General features: G+C 34.4%; 2 protein-coding genes across 3 annotated transcripts in view; both read left to right on the forward strand.

Annotated features, from left to right (window-relative positions):
- Nucleotides 1-632, forward strand: part of LOC144449172 (syntaxin-like) — a 99,106-nt gene extending 98,474 nt beyond the window's left edge. The window contains exon 10 of the mRNA XM_078139673.1: nucleotides 459-632. Coding sequence (XP_077995799.1) covers nucleotides 459-494 — 36 coding nt within the window. The 3' untranslated portion in view covers nucleotides 495-632. The remainder of the gene's footprint in view (nucleotides 1-458) is intronic.
- A 9,295-nt stretch (nucleotides 633-9,927) lies between these two features.
- The window catches only part of LOC144449137 (calcium-transporting ATPase sarcoplasmic/endoplasmic reticulum type-like), a 76,899-nt gene continuing 65,939 nt past the window's right edge, over nucleotides 9,928-20,887 (forward strand). For both annotated transcript variants that reach the window (XM_078139601.1, XM_078139600.1), the window contains exons 1-4: nucleotides 9,928-10,297; nucleotides 10,527-10,544; nucleotides 10,878-10,960; nucleotides 17,657-17,761. In XM_078139601.1, coding sequence (XP_077995727.1) covers nucleotides 10,180-10,297; nucleotides 10,527-10,544; nucleotides 10,878-10,960; nucleotides 17,657-17,761 — 324 coding nt within the window. In that variant the 5' untranslated portion in view covers nucleotides 9,928-10,179. The remainder of the gene's footprint in view (nucleotides 10,298-10,526; nucleotides 10,545-10,877; nucleotides 10,961-17,656; nucleotides 17,762-20,887) is intronic.

Raw genomic sequence — 20,887 nt, forward strand, 5'->3', positions numbered from 1 at the left:
AAAGTTTTCTGTAGGCAGATTTCACAAGTAACACTTAAATCCTTCTGAAATGATGTTTTACATTGTAATTAGTCACTTGTGTTAGTCATATACTGGCAAATAGGTTAACGGAAAATTCCAGTCAAGACTCCTAACTGCTATGGTACACTTGTATTGATTACTGCTATCAACCTACATAGGATTTTGGGTAATGAAATAATACTTTGATAATGTACTCAACTTTTAAATCTTGTAAAGAATTCCTACTGCATTTACATGTGTCATTTGGCTGGCCAGTTTGGGTTTTCTTGCAAAGGTTTGTGTAAAAGAAAAATCTGGCAATGACATCACGTGTACCACAATTCTTGATAATGTTGGCAAACTAACAGTGTAGATATTATGATAAGCATGTTAATGTATGGTATTAATTTTCAATATTTTCATTTCAATTATTGTACACCTTTTCTTTTTTTTTCTAGCTGGGAAAAGATCCAAAGACCTGGAACCACTGGTAAGTGGCCATGGAATTACCTTGGAAACCAGGCAAGCCTTCACTTCATCAGGTCTGGTAGAACTTGAAGGTCGGAGTAGTAGTGGCAGCAGTATAGAAAACAAAGGCCCTGGAGGTGCTTCATCTTCAACAACAACAATAACAAAATCTCAACCTAAAACACAATCACATTTATTGTCACAATCACGGACTTCTGTGTCAGACACAACAAAGAAAAGAACTGTTCTACGAAATTCATCATCCAATCACAGTATTGAGCAAGATATGAAGCAAATGAACCTTCATCCCAATGAGAGTCTAAGATGGGATGAAGTTCTTGAAGACCCAGAAGCAGAACAAGAACGATTACGACAATATAAAATTAATAGGAGGAAAAGATATCTTGCTGCAGCTCTTAAAGACAGAGGATATGTCGGCCACTTTACTGCCCAAGATATATATGAGGATGACAGTGTGTCTCCTAGGTAACATGTACACATGACATGTGATGTACATGTGACTGTATGGGAGTGAGTGTATCTCCTAGGTGATGAGAACACATGACATGTGACTTACATGTGACTATATGAGAATGAGAGTCTCCTAGGTGACAAGTACACGTGATGTGATGTGGCTTTGCAAGAATATTTTGTACTTTTCTCAATTTTAGATTTTCTTTTGGATATAAGATTTCTATCTCTTGGTGAGTTGCCATAGTAATTGGAAAACACAGTGTATTTTTATTATCTTCACTATAGTATATACCAGTAAATTTAAAAATTAAATACAGTGACATTGGTAACAAACATTAAATTTAGTGCCCACACATTCAGCTATATTTCTGTTTGCCAAAAAAATTTCAAATGCATTCAAATGTTTAAGTATCAACTGATTGCTACAGTCAAGCTATATGTGTTTGACCTTACATAATCAGAATTAATGTCTGTAATGAATTAGTTATGCCCGACAAAACGTTAATTTCATTGTGTGTTATAAAATGGTATCTGTGAGCCATATACTGTAATCTAATATACCAACCTGGAAACCATGCTATCCTATGCTTCTGACAGTGTCTGATGGTGAGACTGTAGAATTTTACAAACCTGGAAGCCATGCTGTGCTATGCTGCTGACAGTATCTGACAGTGAGGTGGGACTGTATGTTGACTGACAAATTCATCGTTGTTTGCATTCCTCTAACCACTCACTATACCATGTATAGGTATTATATGAACACAAACAACGAGTCTTCCAGTGTAGGACTGTATGGAATCTAGACTGATCTTGTGTCTTAGGTGAAGTGTGTGTCATGTTATTTCAATGTCATTGTTTGTAGTCACACATAAAACCAAACAATATATCACTGTATTAGTTATGTAAAATGTATGTTGTTTCCACATTGCCCTTTCCTTTGATAAACACCATCAATTTATTTATCCAGTATTGCCAGACAGATAAAAACAAATACATAATGAAATAAAATCAATACTTTCTTCATAACATATTTCAATCTTGATGTGATCAAGACAAAAAAAACCTTGAAATTTGACACAGGAAAACAAAAGAAGTGTAAAAGATGGTGCTTTGTTCTGAAGAATTTTGAAGAAATTGTATGATTAATTTTATTGATTTCTTTATGGCCAAGCACAGTAAGACTGTACAAAGAAATACAAATGATCTAAACCCTTAATATATTCTTAGAAGGCAGTTGTATACTTTTAAACCAAATATGTATGTGTCTGTGTAGTTGTTACTTTTATACTGTCCATGACAATCAGTTTGCTATTTACATGTATTGTAGAGTTTATAGTACTTTGAAAATACCAGACTTGAAAAACTGCAAGACGGAGAGTTTAAAAACTGCAAGACGGAGAAGAGAGTTCAAGAGATTCTTACATTCAATGTATGAGTTAAATGTTAATGTTTGACTATGACAAGTTTGCCTTTCAATGGATCCTAAGTTATGAATGTATGAATATGTAGTCAACACTGTGTGCTCTTATCCATATTATCAATTAGCTCGATAGGAAAGAGTTTCCAATGTGATCAAGCCACCAATCAGGTTAGAATTAGATGCCCTAACTTTTTCAAAACTTTTGATGCTGTCATTGACTGTAAGAAACGTCGTGTCGTTCTGACCTCATGTGTGAGGGCGCCCTGTCATGGCATACCTTACAGACTAATGCTGTCATTGAATGGTTCACTATTATGTATATGCCCTAATTTGCCATAGTGTATGTACAGGGATATGATTGCATGGCTGTCACTACAACAAAGATTTGATTATGATATACCATGATAAAAAAAATTTCCAACATTTTTTAATTTTGTATAGACAGCCAATCTCTATGACGTCATTCTTCATTTTCATAAGTCCCTTTTCATTCAATACTACAGAGCATTTGTAGAAATCTAGTGAGTTCATACTAAATATTTATTTGATTTCAAACAATTTAGCTTTATTAAATTATGCTTTGACTTGACTAAATGTTGTGTATAAAGTTACAACTAATGTTACAGTACCCAAGGTAAATATTTCAAATTGCACTTGCAATCAGTTTATGATCAGTTTATATGTGATAATTTATTAGCATAGTGTGTATCATGAAAACTTTATAGTGTATGTAAGAATGACATTTCTTTGATATGATATTGAAAACAAACAAAGCAACATGGTTTGTCATGTATTATTGTTTGCATTGGTTGAAATCACAATGATGTGACTGACAGTCTTTTCTTAAATTCATAGTACTAATGGTTTTCCAGGTTGTGTGACACTGAGTCAAACACTCCTTCAGTATTCAGAATTTTGTTGTACATAATTCAACTGAGTATTTGATTTTTCTCAGGGTTGTTGAATCTCAGTCCCCCTCTTTTATGGTGGAACTGTGTTTAAACTATGTATTATTTCAGTTTTTGCCTGAGAGGGCGCCATACATTTCAGTTTTTTAGCTGAGAGGGCGCTATAACTGTCCAACACTTGTCCAACAGCTTTAAATTAATTTTTTCACGGCTGTGTGATTTAACTGAGCCTTTGCCACTATGAATGAAGTGATAAGAACATTCAAGTTTTACATATTCAGAGGATGGAAAATTTCAAAATATGATTTTGGAATGGGTGATGTTTCTGTTTAAAATTGCCAACCTAGTGAGCATAAGCAAATTCCAAGTTTTGTTTATTGGAAAGAAATATTGAAATCCTGTTTGGTATTTATTTTTTTTTTTATTTCTAAGTCTGTCAACACAAGCATTTCTCTTCATCAATTTCATTTTGAATGGCAGCGTTGTTTTCTTTTTTCATTTATGCTGCAAGTACTTTCCTGATAGACTAGATATTTTGTGTGTGAATTGAAAGTCAATTTCCAAGTTGTAAATATTTATATGAGAATTCTCATTGTATAATAACATAATCAATATGAATTGTAAAAGTGTTTAAAACACTTCACTAAGTGAGTGATCCATATTGACTTTAAAGTAGCCATATGGATGAGAATTGGGTATTTATTTGGGGTTTGTAATTTATAAAACAATTTTATCATGGCTTCCTAATTGAAAATGTGAAACAACATATCCCCCCCCCCCCCCAATACTTGGTTGTAACTCAATACATTGCAGAAGATTGATAAATATGTAAATTTTTGTTATTGTACATACAATAACAAACTTTTACACATTTTGAGCTTTTTGCACTAAATCGAGCTACAAACACATACTTAGTCTATGCTGTTTCACATTGAACTTTCAAATGGGAAACCATCATAAAACTGTTTTGTAAATTAAAAATCCAAAATAAATACCCAATCCTCATCCATATGGCCACTTTAATGTCTACAGAACTAGTCAAACTAATGCACATTTCCATTCTTGAATTTAATAAATTCAAGGTGTATAATTATTACTGATTCTTTCAACCTATAAAAGTTAAGACTGAGAGATTTCTCAGGAGAAGAGACAATAGTAAGACTTGGGTTTATCAGTAGTCTCTAGGGAGGACTGGATGATTGTGACCTGGTAAGTGTTCTCTCCATACACATAGTAAACTCAGTAATTCAAATTGGTTATTTTTCATGCCTAGAAGCTGATTGGGTGAAGAAGTCACATGATACCTATATTGCGTTGATCATGTCAAATTACCCAGATGTGACATAAATAACTAGGGCCATATACAGAAAAAATGACCTGTAAACAAATAGCCTTGAACACCAATTTTATGCTGATTTTTTCTCAGGATTACATATAATGATTGTGCTCAGGTATGGCCAAAAATACTAAATTTGAGTGACTGAGTTGATAGGCTGTGTGGAGAAATACTGTAGTACCTTCATGTGTTTGTGGCAGCCACAGTAGATGAAATATTTGGTGACTTTGAAATATTGTACTACAACAAAATAGTCTTGAAAATGTCACCACTTGCCTATTAAAACTCTCAAATTGAGTAAACCCTAAGAAATTCTTGTCTGGGAAAGGAATTTTTGGAACATTTAATTTCATTTTCATTGAATATGGTGGCTGTCACTACTACCCACATCCTGAATTCTCCTGTGTTTTCTCTTGGTCTATTCACCAATATTATTATTCAAAGTATGTAAATTATGTAAATTATTACCCCTTTATATTTAAACAGGAAACTACAAAAAAAATACTACATTCACATTGCATGGCCACATCTTTATATAGTTTGATTTGCATGTCTGTATTATTCAGATTGCAGGGCACAGCACAATCAATTTGTTTTAGCAATAGTGTCAGCAGACGACAGTTCAAGTTTTGTGGACCAATTATTTGTAAATAGGATGTAAATACGTCTTTTTTTTAAAGTGTTATTTTTTATCCTTTGTGCCATTTTTTTGTTAATATGCCTAAAAGTGTTTAAGAAAAGACAACTTTGTTTATGTTTTTATTTATGATATTTTGCTTGTTTGTAAAATAATTTGCACTATGATTTAATGCTATTTGAAAACAAAATGGCAGAAATATTGACAACTCAGATTGTACTTCAAGGCAGCTTCTTTTTATTTTATTTTTACTGTCAAAGACATTAAAAAGTGAAAGAGTATGTGACTGACTGTGTTTGTGTCTTTATTTGTTGTTTACATGTATTTGTTGTTCTCTTTACTTCCTACATGGTTGACTGACTTTACATCCTGTTTTTACATGTAAGTTATTTTATGGCTCCCATGTCGCTGTATGTATAAAAACACGAAAGTATTCTAAAGGAAACATGTCTAAAGTCAGACAAAAAGGGAAAATGATTGAAACACGCTTGCACACACAATTTGAGTGTAGCCAAATATATAAGATATTGTAACTACATAATGTTAACCTAAAATCATAATTTCAATCTGCATCTAATGTCTTGCTTTATTGCGTGGAAATGTCGACAAAGGATATTGCAAACAAAAGATAAGTAAGTTTATCCGTAGATGGCGCGCTTAGCTTACTCCGGTGGCTGATCCCGTGTGCTACTTGCATGTACATGTGCCCATGCCTTATGCTCTTGGCCAATACGTGAAGTGAGGACAGATAATAAACTCTTCAAACATAAACGTTCGTTTTAAAGTACGAATAAAATATTTGCTTCGTATATTTGTTGACTTTGTTTAGACCAGGCCATAGGCCAACGACATACACGAAATTTTTATGACGCTTAGATAGTTCATTGTGCAATAGGATGTTGACCCTTTTTTGAACGATTTTGAAGTATTGTGTGTTTCAGAAAAGTGACAATTGGTCTACACGAATTGCGTGTTAAATTACACAGCTGTTTTAGTTATGTGTATGATATAGACATACGTGTTTGCTGTATATGCTGCATAGATTAGAATGGTTGCAGAGACGTCTGTGATGAGAGATAACAATAGAGTTATAAAAGAATGTAGTCTTGGTATGCATGGTACCCGTTCTTGATTAATTGTACGGGATTAGTATGGTCAGCATTGTCCGACGACTGAACTCTACAAGGATTAATACTAGCTGACACTGTCTTCTCTGCTTGTCATTTACATTGGTTTGTTCATTGTTATATATATAGCTATTAAACCTTTTCATAAATGTACTAGTCTAGAATTCTAAACTGGTACAGTGTATTACGTATTACAAACTTCTCCGAAGTATACTGAAGTTTTTAATACGTAATACACTGTACCAGTTTAGAATTCTAGACTACAAATGTACAGCATATTCGATCGGCAATGATTAAGTACCCGTACCAAGGCCCAGTGTTAAAATGCAGCGAAATGTTTCCTTGATTTAGGGTCTAGTGTATCTCATATGCGCCACCATGTACTAAGTATTTACTAATATGATGCAAGTGTCAAACCGTCTACGATTTAATTATGCATAAATGACGTCACAAGAGGAGCATCGAGAGAAGACCACCACATATATGAAGTATATACACTACATATATCTACTACTCTGTATATGGGAAAGTCTGGAGAAATTTCAATAACTTTGATTTGGGGTGGTTATAATGCATACTTACTGCAAATGAAAACCAACATATACAAATTTTAGAATTTCAAGTTTTAACATTATAAGACAACATGGTGTTTACTGCCGAAGGCGAACTGATCAAACCAAATCGTAATCGCGACATTTGCATTTAGTGCGCTAAATCTATAAACCGACTATAAAACGAATGTGTCGCGAAATTGCAAATGAAAAGATATATATTTTTTCGCCGTCATTACATAATACCCTTCCTAAAACCAGTAATGGATTAAACTTAGACTTATTGTGGGGAAATAACTGCTTATGATGGTTTTTTAAATTTCAGTAATTGCTCTAAACCGTCTATGTGAGCAATTACTGATAACACGTGACTAAATATGTATGATCCTTTTTACTTGTTATCATGGCTTAGAACGGAAATAGGAGGAAATGAATTGGAGAGATATAATCATCCATATTGAGTCTAATAATCAATCAATCAATATTATATTTTTATGTGAGTGAATGAACTGTCGTCATCGTGTTTAATTCGTCATCGATTGATTAAATAATCCCATAAATGTATTAATTAGGTTGATTAACTAATTGATGAAATGATGAATTGATGGCTAGTGGGGTAATAATTATTGTAGGGTATGTGATGGTTGGGGTGGAGGGTACCGGATACGTACGTAAGGTACATGCTCAAAATATGTATCATACTTATAATATTTCATTGTTGTGTTGTGTTGTGTTGTGTTGTGTTGTGTTGTGTTGTGTTGTGTTGTGTTGTGTTGTGTTGTGTTGTGTCGTGGAGTGGCGCGTTTCGTTGCGTTGTGTTTTGTATTTATTTTTTCTAAACTAATTCTGTTTTACCTTATTTTTGCTTTGCAACCATCAAACAGCTTAGTAGCTGATTTTTACGCTGAATAAATAAACAAGTAAATAAAATATCTTAACACGCATATTATATCTACATCAAAGTAATTCTGAGTTCTTGTGTGTCTCAAATGTCATCCCAAATTGGTACTTCTGTAATCTAATATTCTCTCCATTGTATATCTTCGACTGTGTATGACACATCTGAACAGTTGACAGTGGGGTCGACCTTGGAGGAATTATACTGTGTCAGTATAATTCCTCCAAGGGTCGACATAACCTCGACACGCTGATGTACACTATGTGTAAACTCTGTAATACTAGTAACGTACATTGATAAGTGAACCGCCACACCCTGACACGGGGTACCAGTTTAAGTCGTGCATGTACATATCAGTAGCGTTCAACTGGTTTACCATTATAGACTCTGAACAATACTAGTCGAGGAGATGACATACTAAATGTTAATCTACTGAACAGTAGATTGTACATCGTAGAGAGAGAGAGAGAGAGAGAGAGAGAGAGAGAGAGAGAGAGAGAGAGAGAGAGAGAGAGAGAGAGAGAGAGAGAGAGAGAGAGAGAGAGAGAGAGAGAGAGAGAGAGAGACGGACGGACGGACGGACGGACGGACGGACGGACGGACGGACAGACAGACAGACAGACAGACAGACAGAGTCAATATACATAACGTGTTTTACTCTGAAAGAAAACTTCACTAAAGACTTTAAAACATTCGTAATGCGTCAGACCACTAAAAGAATAGTGGTCTGAGGTAATGCGTAGGTCAGGTGAACTCTTAGACCCATCGTCTTATCGATGTTCTCGTGTTCAAAGAAAAAAGCAAACGTATAAAGACTTTTGATATGTATTATCGAAGTTTAAATTGAAAACTTTGTTTATTCTCATAACAAACTCAACGGTGTCTTTCAAGCTGAACTAGCTGTGACTTCACTGTTAGTTTTTTCGATTTCAATAAAAGATTATTTAAATACCAATAATGAGACATTTTACATGTTAATTAGACTGAGGTCACTTTTAATTTTATCCATAAATAGCACAGTAAAAGTCGTGATTGAATGAGTGGGTGGGTAGGTGGGTAGGTGGGTAGGTGGGTAGCTGGATGGATGGGTGGGTGTTGTGGTTGATTGGAGACAATACTTTTATGTGATTGGATTTATCCTCAGACCACTAACTTTTTAGTGGTCTGAGATTTATCGTACTATGTGATGTTTACAGCCACACCAATACGTTCAGTACGACGGTGATCCAATACTTTTGTTCATGAAATCATAATATCAAACAAAACATGTTTTTTCTTCAGCTTTAATGGTCATTTATTAAGCTTAATATTTTCATTAATATTTCACAAAGAATATAACATTTTCCCATCGCAACAGCAGTGAGAATAACGAACCATATTTAGTAGTGTGTTGTACCATGGTTGTCCCAAAATAACCTGACGGGTTATGATTTTTTTGAGATTTAGACCAAAACGATCTTTGCAATGTGATATTTTTATGTTTTATCGTAAAGACGTTCATTCATTATCAGTGGTTAATACTGCACAGTAACTCACACGGTGAAATGAACGTGTAAAAATAAGCTAAATCATGTGGGAGTTTTTTGTATTATCAGTTTCACAGCGCTATAATGTCAGAAAGTCACAAACATGTCAACTGTACTGTCAGTTTTACATTTTGGTAAGACAACATTTAAAAAGATTACATCGTAATAATATGTACACGTGTACTTTTCTTCAGTCAGGTGAGTCACGCCGTCACTGATATAAGCTTTGGACCCGTGTATGTGTGAATGAATAAGTGGATGACGAGTAAGCACACTTTGGCCAGTTGTCAAAACATTTTAGGGGAAAAAAACGGTGAAATAAACGATGGTCTTTTGTCTCCAGTTACGGCGCTATCTACAAATCTTTATGAAGTTAGCCGGTCGAAATGTTTCATCTAAAAATAACTTTTATTAGCATATTGAGGAATTCTCCGCATTGACGTCACGACCAGTTTGTAAACTACATTTTGATTGGTTAATACCCGGTCTTTTAATCACATGGTACATCTTGACCAATAGGATAGTTCCACATTCGTATGGACCGCGTGGTATGCGCAGTGGGTCATCAGGATACAGTCCCCACTGAAACTGGGAACCTGGCTGTCAGGGTAGCACATAGCTTCATTTTTACACCACTATTTTGCCCTACATATTGACAACAACACTGAAAAGTGAGAATCACACAGGATATTAGGTATTAAGGCATCGTGGGACGTGGATATACTAGGTGTGAGGGGAGTGACGGAACGTCAGCGGCGGGGAAAGCCACCCTACAATTTTTGATTTTGTAGGTTTTCGTAGTAGAGGATAAGCGAACATTACATAGACTTTACAATGGAGCACGCACACGCCAAAAGTGTTGCCGAAGTTCTGCAGTATTTTGACGTCAGTGAAACTCAGGGACTCTCGCTAAGGGAAGTGAAACATCGGCAGGATAAATATGGCCCGAATGGTAAGTAAAGTGTTACTGACGATTGTTCAATGTGTGTTAGGGTTACGCAAGGTACTCGTAGTCTGTCTTCACCATATTGACTTGCTGTGTACTATCATTGTTGAGATCCGTACACGTATGATGAACATTTATCCTACTGCAGTTTGCTTTGTCGAAATATGGCTGCGAAAATTTTTCGGATTATTGACATACTCAGTCGCTAACTTTCGTCTGGTCTTCTTTTTTACAGAATTGCCGGCTGAGGAAGGTAAATATTGTCTTTCATCTTTTATTTATAATTTTAAAATGTGAAAATTACCGATTCGAACAACATAATTCTAATATTACTCGGGCGGCGTGTGTCGTCAAAATCGGTAAATATATCGACAACTTCCCTTTGTGATAGATATGATTATTTTAATATTGTTAGTTGCTCTTTACTGCATGTACTTTTAATTGATTTCCACCCCTTTGTTGTCTGTATCGTGAATGTTATACCAGCGTACAAGCACCAGTGTATAATAATGGCCGGCCTTGGATGGAGTGCTCGTGTAAACCACATGCAATAATAATTCGTAAATATAACCTTGCAACATTACAGGTAAATCGTTGTGGCAGCTCGTGTTGGAACAATTTGACGACCTCCTCGTGAAAATTCTTCTGTTAGCAGCAATTATCAGTTTTGTAAGTATAAATAGAAGCGAACAATCTCGTCAATGTTGGTCTTGTAGTGTTTGTCATTAATTTTCACCCCAGAACTATAAAGCATGAGGTTGGGGAGAATATTAAAATGGCCGAGATTTATGAGATTGTACACCTCTTCTTGTTAATCATGTTAGTGCATGAAATATGGAAATAGGCAAACAAAAAAACAAAAATTGACACTGACTTAATGTATTCCCATTACCTATTGAAGTGCTTTAGTGTAAATTTGTAAGGCAAAAAAAGGGGCCGGGTGTGGATAGGGGTGCCATTTATCCTACTCATTGAAAATGAATTAATAGGAATCTTAAACAAAGACATTAGTTTGTTTTATCTCACAGTAATGGTCAGGCTTAGATGTGTTAGGGTCAATTTCAAATTGAATTATTAATCTTCTTTCTCTCAAGGAGATATTATTTGATAAACAAGTAAGCTGCTAGTTGGGAGAAAGAGGATTAAAACACACAAAGCATGTATCTAAATTAAAATGAAAAAAAAAATCACTTAGCATTATTGATGTGTAATGATGGTAGTTGGATGTGATATTAACACATAACTTACTCGGAATTAAATATCGCATGTCATATGCCTTCATTCTCTTGTACAAGTTATTAAAATATGATCAACATCTTTAAATAATTAAAAAAATATTTTTTAAGGAGACTAGCGTCTCAAAGTAAAGTGATGGCGATAATAATTTTGACTTGAAATGTCTTAAATTGAGAAGGGACTAAAAAGTACAGCTCTGCCACTAAGGTCATAAGTATATTGACCTCTTACTCCTTGAGGCATTTAACCTATAGAAGCAGTGCAGTTTTCTCATACAACATCAATTTCTTGGCAGATAACACTGAATATTTTATAAATGTTTGTAGATGAAATAATTTAGACTAATTGTGGGTAGAATTATGAATAACAGTATTATTCTTAGTATATGATGATTTTGAAGGAAAGACATAAAAAAGTAGAACTGACAATGGCAAATTCTTGTGTGTGTAAAATGACACCATGTGCAGTGTCTCATAGTTGTCATAGTTTATACAACTGTTCAAAGCTGTAAGACTAATTGACAAATTGACGTACACAAGGGTGCCTGGATTCATTATCAAAACACAAGATGCTCTTTTAGAAACCAATGCTTTGACTTTCTACATTTTCTACTTGTGGTTCAAGATATGCAGTGTTGCTTCTCAAATCTTTATTGTGTTTGCTCATGGACACCCTAAGAAGAGATTCTATTTTTAGTTCTTACAACAATATGTGTTGCCATGATGCTGTTATATAGGTTTTCTTTGACGTCATCAGGATTGTTACCCATTGGTTTCTAAATGAATGGGGTAAGACAAAGTATTTTAACCGGTCAAAGGTCAAGTCAGTGATGGTATAATGACTTTGGCTTATGGACTTTTCAATGTCAAGAATATTTTGTCCTTGCATTTTTCATGATAACATCAATGATTAAAATTACTCATTTTATTCTAAATTTTATATCAGGATCATTTTCCTTTGTTATCCTGATTTACATAAATACAGGCTAATTAAACTGGTTTATTCAGGATCTCTACTCAGCAAGATATTTAATCATACTACCTATACTAATGTTATGGCTGTGAGTCTTGTGGAACCTTTGTGTTATAAATCATTTAGTCTCTTGGATTTCATGAAATGTAGTATTTATTTGAACTTTGATGCAAAACAAACACATTTTTTTTTTAACTTTATGGTTATTATTTTGCCAGGGATGTCAGGGTAAAAATACAAAATTGATAATTCAGAATTGTATCAATGGGACAGTGAGGAGGGCTCCTATCATATTTTGTGCACAGGGAGAAGTAAATAACAGAAGGTCACTGAATGAATTGTTTGTGACCTCTTACTGTATATCATTCAGTCTTTAGTATATGGCTTTCATTAGAGTCTATCATTGTATAATGTATTTAGAAGGTATTGTCATACAAATGTGAAGTGTTGTCTTGGCAGACACCTTACTTGTTTTGTCTCCCCTTAGAACTACATGTTCACAAATGGTACAATTGTTCCATTGATAATTCTAAACAATAAATTGTATACCACCTGATCCATTGGTTTTGTGGTTCACTATGGAGGTTGCCTTGGTGCAATACTTAGTGAGATTAAAATGTTAAAGTAATGAGAGTGTGTATATAGATTGGGGTTCATCTGTTGATTAGTACTAAAGTGCATGTCATATGGCCTAGTGTGTATTCTCATGATAGTTATTGACCCAAAGTATTAATATTGTTTTAAGGAAACCAATGTGAAATGTAGTATCTCATTTTGGCAGTCAAGTGTGGCATTAGTATTGTAATTGTATTCACTCAGGCTTTTTAATTACAATAATTAAATTGAACATTAGAAAAATAATATCTGACAAATATTACTAATAAGGACAGAAAATGATTGTAAAGCCATTGATATGGACATGACAATAATTCTAGGGTTTTAGTTTACCATTGTGAGTAAAGTGTATTGGGGTGGGGGTGGAGGGTATTTGTTTATCTATCATGATGGTGTAGCAGCCATATGCTTACTGGGCATAGTTACAGATATACAGGTGTGTAGGGGTGTTATGAGTTACATACTAATATAGAACAGTGATAGCGACCTGTAGTGGCTATACAATATACAGGTGTGTAGGGGTGTTATGAGTTACATACTAACAATAGTGTAACATAGAACAGTGATACCTAAGCTGGTTTGTAGTAGACTTCGTATCAAATTCAAGCATACATGTAGGATCCATCATCCAGACTTTTTCCCCAAGGCGTCTATTTTCAGATTTTACAATGTTCCACTTTACAATTTTGTGACCCTGTATCTACTTGGTACTTAAAAGAGTCCAGACCAGGCGTATGGTGTGTTTATCTAGAATTATATTTACTTGTGGTTTTGAAGTGAGAAGTAATGTCAACATAGCCTGGCTTAGTTGCCACTTGTTGAAACTACTCACAGCTGGTGGGTACAGCAGTATATGTATAATTTATGATATTGTAACCTATAGTGTAGTGCTCAACAGTAAAAAATTGGAACGCACGACGTGAATAATAAACAAACCTTCATTTTAGAATTTACAGGTGACATTGTATTTATACGCAAGTCTAACTTGATAGGTGTATATGAAGACATTCTATTTGAAATATACATTTTAGTCGTTTACATGTATACCTAATTTTAAAGAAGCTGAATTTAAAATTCCAACCTAATAAAATATTCGTCTACCAAAGGTCAGGTCATTCATTGTTTAAACAGAGAGATGTCTTAAAATTAGAGACAAGTGTGTATATGTTTTGTTTCCAAGATGAATTTGATTTGAATTAAAATAATAGAGAATAGATTTAGATACAGTAGATGTTAATTTAACTATGAAGTAAAAAGGTACAAGTTTGATATTTTGCATGGATTTGATAAATGTGTTTGATTACAATTTATGGATTGTTACATTATAAGATAAAGATTTACTATGGTATGCTGGATTGGTTCTGATAAAATATAATACCATATCAGTTGCCTGTTCCATAGACACTTGTTATAATACTCTGTTGTGTGTTAATTGTAATACTATGACATTATCATTATAATCAGGATATTAGTCAGAATGGTATATGTGGTCATAATAATCTTTATTTATACTGGATAGTTCTTTAAGTATATAAACACTTGTCTCCCAAGAAGTCCAGTGAGGGCCATCCCTCATAGGTTCAGTGTTAATGCAGGAGGAAACCGGAGTACCTGGGGAAAACCTGCGTTGTTCGGTAGAGTCAAACTGAACAACACTCTTCCTACTTACATTGTGGTAAATTTTAATAAAACCCTGAATGGGGTTCAAACCCCGACCGCAGTGGTAAGAGGCAAGTGGTTGTAGTTTTAGTCACAGTGCAAGCCATATGTTTGTGTACAACATATTGTCTGGTAATATATTGATAATAGGTGTTCTGATCGATCAAATAGGAAATCAAACTTTAATTTCAAATAGATTGAAATAAAAATGATGTTTCAAATGTGTGGAGGGAGAACTCATAATTATAAAGCAATACCGTTACCATAGATACGATTTGAAAATGAACGATTGGCATTAAATACTAAACAATGAAGTCTTAGTTTAGGTAAGTATATGGATTTAGGGTCTCTAACAGTGTAAAAATGTTGATAGTCTGCTAAGTGTTTATTATAGTCTAATGAATGGATCATTCAAGCCATATTTGCAATCTGTTGCAATGCAAAGGTCAGAGGTCAGGGTTTATGACATACCTGTCAATGTATCCAATTTAATACTATAAATTAAGAGATTTTGTAAAAAGCAGGCAAATACCAAGGATTATTATATAAGTAGTTGGCTTGATTTTAAAGCTACTCAGAGTTTTCATGTGTGTGAGGCCGGAAGTGGGGGTTGAGGAGGGGGTAAGTATGTATTCATCTTTGAAGTGTGGCTGTCAGAGAATTAGGATATATTGATGCATGTGTATTTGGACATTGCTTTGCTAATGGTTGTTAATCATGGTGATGGAGTGCTGAAATCAGATAAAATTTGTAAATATTTCCACATGCACCATTATTTAGAAGGTGAAGCCCAGTAAATACCTTGGGAAATCAGGTAAATTTGTACCTATTTACAGTCCTTAACACAAACATTGCTATAACCTTGTGTCACTAGAGGTTTTTGTTGAAATCAGGTAACAGGTGGATTTACCCTTGTTGTACCGGTAGTCCATCAGTTTATGCATCAACCCATAAACATCATGGGAACTCAGATAGGTTGTACCTACTTTAATACTGCCCTTCACATATAACCATTAAAGAACCATGTCACTAAAATGCTTGTCTTCTATATGTACATTTTGATGTGTTTGAGACACACTTTACAAAATATTAATACCTGTGTACAGCTAGCCATATTGTAAAGTCTGCTAATACTGGCAGTGATATAGATGGTCCAAATACCTGTGTACAGCTAGCCATATTGTAAAGTCTGCTAATACTGGCAGTGAGTTGTTTTATGAATTATAAATCTAAAATAAATACCAATTCATCATCCTTATGGCCACTTAAAAAATAAATAATTTTCATACTTCCTGTCACTTTTCACTGGGGTGGAATAGTAGATTTAGGTCTAAGATATATTTCTATGTATTTAGTCTCAGGAATAATTAATATTATGAAGAGTTAGATGTAAATGAAGACAAATAGAGTTTTGTTGTCTTAGAGTAATACCAAGAATGTTTCAATTTCCACACTCCAAAGACATATTGTCAATCACTTGTGGATTACCAAGTTTGGCAAATTGACTTAAGAAAAATAGAAAATAAAGCTGTGTCATCCTTGTGGCCTCAAACTAATTGACAGAAACACGTGGTGAAAGTATTTGTCTGTAATGTAACAGGGTTACATACCTCACATGATGACATCCAAGTCTGGGTCAACCATGTCTGCTGTAAAGAATATTGGCTATAATAAAGTATAGTGTGCTAGGGGGTTGGGTTATTGGGAGGTTGGGGAGGGGAAGGGAAGGGATAGAATAGGACCCCTTAACCAAGCCTATGTTGGTGAACCATCGTTTCCACAGAATATTTAGCAAAAATAAGGTAATGGGGAGGTTTACTTGTATCATTTGTCATCAAGCTAGGGGGTTTCGTGCTAAACAGGTTTTGAATAGGAATAGTATAGGTCCCCTTAGCCAAATCTGGGTCAGTAGTCATATCTGATGCTTGAATATTGGACATAAGTAAATTTTGTATGTAAAGTACAGTTGTTATACATATTACTATGTTAGAGGGAGTTTGGGGTAAGAAAAGGATATGACCCCTTAGCCAAGTCTAAATCTGTTCCATCTGATGTCTTTGCCTAAATAAACATAGTGTACTAATTCAGTTTACCTCTCATAGTTTGTTAGCGACCGAGTTTGAACACTATTAAATTGAAGATATTATTACCACTTAACACAAAATTGTACTACTCTCTAAAACACACCTGTTATACCTTGAATCTTGTATTTATAGATGAATATTTTGTTTTGAAATGTTTATCTTGATTTCTGGTATCATATATATATGAGCTTGTTTAAGGTATGCGACAAAGTCATTTCTTATCTGATTGCAGAAAAGCTTGTAGGTGTTATTGTGTTACCATGGCAATGAATACAGATAAATCAAGCAATTCCTGTGAGCTCCAATCTATTACAGCTCAATCACAATTTATTTTTGAGTAATGACAATTAAGTTCATGATAAATTCATAATAGAAGTGGGGATCAAGAAATCCATGTCAAATACACCCAGAGCAAACTGTTAATGATTTGCAAGAGAAATTCTGGGTCACACACAACCAATGACTTGGCACATCATGTTGGATGTAAAGGGACTTGTAGCCATCATTTGATAAGAACAGTTGTATGGCCTCTTTACATAATATATCATGTCACCCTGGCCATTCATGTACATGCAAAGAGGCCATAAAAATGTTCTTATCAAACCATGAAATGTAATACATATCTCTGTAGTTCCAACATGTTGTGCCAAGTGTGTTAGTAATCCAATTCATTTGTTTACTTTCCTTGTTTGTTACAAGTTCTGCTTGTAAATGCTTGCATGTCATTGGTTGTACAACAGATACCACATGATACCTACACTTTTATTGATCTTGTGTCATTTATTTTATTTTATTTCAGATTTTAGCTATTTTTGAAGAGGGTGAAGATAAAGTGACAGCGTTTGTGGAGCCATTTGTTATTTTGCTGATTCTCATAGCAAATGCAATTGTGGGTGTGTGGCAGGTAAGAATGTGTCTATCTGAAATGACCTTTGACACCATCAGTCAAAGATCATTGATCATAAGCATGTTTGTGTTCATTGGTTACCATGGTAAAGCTGCCAAAAAGTGGATGGTGCTATGTATGCTAATTTTAATTTGAATGAAAGGTCAAAGGTTAGTCATAACCCCATTTCAATTTCAGCTTTGATAATATGAAGATTTCTGTTGAAATGAAATGTGCAATTTTGAGAAATTGAGATGTTTATTGCTTTTCATCCGAAAAGTTTGAAAATAATCTGTGTTATGTCACTCAAATGACAATTTGAGAGACTAGCTACTTATAAGAATCAATCCAAAGAAGAATTGTCAGCTGAAAGCATGTAGACAAGCTTTATATTTTGTGGTGTATTATCTAATGAAAACCAAGAACTACTTGTTTGACATGTTCCCTCTATAGCTATGTAATTATAGCCTCAGTTCATGACAAATTTGGGTCAATTTCTTGATATTTATACAAATGCAATAGTTATCCCTGATACTGTGATCTCCAAGGGGGGGTACTTGTTTGAAATATTTGCTTTGGTATCCACCAACTGGTTTATCCTGACAAACATTACTGTACAGAGTACATGAATGATTTCAATCACCAGCATAGCAGAATATCATCAGGTACTTGTGTAGTTTCAGCTAAAGTACAACCATACATTTTTTACCAACTCGCAGCCTTACACTTACTTATTCTTTCCATGATACACAAAAAACAAGCTGGAGAGACAGCTGGTTTAATACTAGTACCCTCTCCCCCCCCCCCCCCCCCCCCTTTTCGCACATACACCCATACCTGGGCTATACTGACAAAAAAAAATGGATTTCTTTGCCATAATTGTTGACTCTGGAGTGTGCGAGTACACATGTAGAAATTGACATGATACTTACTCATTGCCAAGCAGTGTACATGTACTATATTAAGATGTGATGATATGCTGATGATGTGGACATGATTTTTTGAAAATTTAGTTGTATAAAACATTTCCAATTCTTAGGACAAAGTAATTATGACAAACTTCTAAAGAAAATTTAGTTGTATAAAACAGTTCCAATTCTTAGGACAAAGTAATTATGATAGACTTCTAAAAAAAAAATGTATTGAGATCAGAAATGTTGGATGTACATTTCCTTTCTTAGTACATGTACTTACATTATAGTAATTAGTTTGCAAATAAAATATTCTCTTCCATAGAAAGAAATGCACATTGGATTGATCAAGCTTTAACTTTGTTCTCACATTTTGCTCAGTGTTTCGAAAAAAGAAAAAAAATGGTTAGAAGTTAGAACCACTTTATGAGATATTTGGTTGCAATCTTTTCAGGAACAGTGTAAACCCTGGACAATTTCATTTCTACTAGAAAGACTTATGACTTGTTATGCTGGGATGCCATGATATCCACAGGCATGTACAAATCAGACATACCATTGTAACTACTAAATAGTCTAACCATCTGAAAATGTAGCAGTGTCACCTTGCAAGGATTGTATAATACAGCTTCTGTAATGTTATAGTGTCTCCTTTCAAATTACAAAGTTAGAAAAAGATAAATCACGTCTATTTGCTCTTAAACGGTATTTGATATCACCAAACAAGCATGTTTAGTTGTCTGAAGTGGATCGGACTAAAAAATGGACTCACTAAAACATACTTTGCTGGAAGTTTTATGACTTTGTGTTGTAAGTCGTGTATATTTGATTCCAAGCCCAGATCTAAGAAAATAGAAAATGTCTTCAATCTGAGCTCTTAACTATGTTGAGATAATATGAATTTTAGCTGAAACAAGTATACATGTAGGTGGAGTTATTATCTATCTAAAATAACCATCTACTGGTACTTCATTTTCAACATTTAACTTTATAATTCTCTGTTAACTCGTAAATTTCCACAGGTCTACTTTTTGCAATATTGCTCATATTCTCCAAAAATTAGGCAGGTCACATATTTCACCACAAATCAGAAAATGTAGAATGATTGACACGCAAAGTAAATTTATTTGTCGTATGGCACAGCACACCAGAGGTGCCTTTTGAAATTTTTTTTTTTTGTCATTTGGCACGCACCAGAAAGACTATTTCAAAAATGCATTCTTTTGAAATTAGTTCCTAGCATACAGATGTCAACATATGTTTTACATTTCAAATTGAAAGATCTGAATTACTGGTTGGCTGTGAAATATCCATCTTGAAATTGCACAAATAAGGCTTGCAATTATACCAGCTCTGTTTTCAAGTAACCTGAACTGTGATTGGCAAGGATGCTTTCTCGTGAAAGTATTCTTCCAATCACCAGCCTCAATACACTGTAAGTGCAAAAGATGCAGGAATGTTGGCTATGTCACAGAAATTCCAGACATGGTTTCACATATTGACAGCATATTGGTAGTGGTTGTTGGATTTGACAGGGATTATGTGAGAAAACAGTGTTGTATTGGTACAAGATTGATAATGCTAGGTTTCGTCATTTGTCAATGTGCGGTGAAAGTTTTTGAGATAAGTCAAGCATCTTGGTGCAAATTCCTGTAGTGTAGTCAAGAAGGGTTTCAACATGTTTTTACCTACTTAAGCTAATTCCCTGTGGTTAGACGGAGGCCCTGACTGGGATTTATAACACATCTTACAAGATTTATGAACAAAAAAAAATTAAAAAAAAGAAAACCTGCTGGGGATCCCAGATTCAAATTTTCTGTTCTTTTTGGGGTAGCAAATGTTCTCAAAAAATGTAATTTGCAGGGGATCACTCAACTTGATGCTTTGAGAAATATGAATTTTGATATAAACATTTTTGAATTTTTTCCCTTGCATGCTTTGACCCAGCAGTGACCATAATGTGAAATGCCCTTATCCCCCGATGAGCACATCTCCACAGGCAAGCTATATAATAAGATTTATTTCTTCATATATGTTGCTACTCTTGCCTAGAGTCATTTTACTGTCAAAGGAAAAAAAAACCCACCCCTGCTGTGATGTCCTTTAGATTGTTTTCTAAGGTCATCATGTTACCTCTATAAAGGTTGTACCCTTTGAGAAGGATTTCAACAGACATGGTTTACAAGTAATGAAATTAGATGTATCATCTAGAATTACTGCTAAGATTGTTTTG

The sequence above is a fragment of the Glandiceps talaboti genome, chromosome 18 (genome assembly GCF_964340395.1).
Source record: "Glandiceps talaboti chromosome 18, keGlaTala1.1, whole genome shotgun sequence".
NCBI classification, from domain to species: Eukaryota; Metazoa; Hemichordata; class Enteropneusta; family Spengelidae; genus Glandiceps; species Glandiceps talaboti.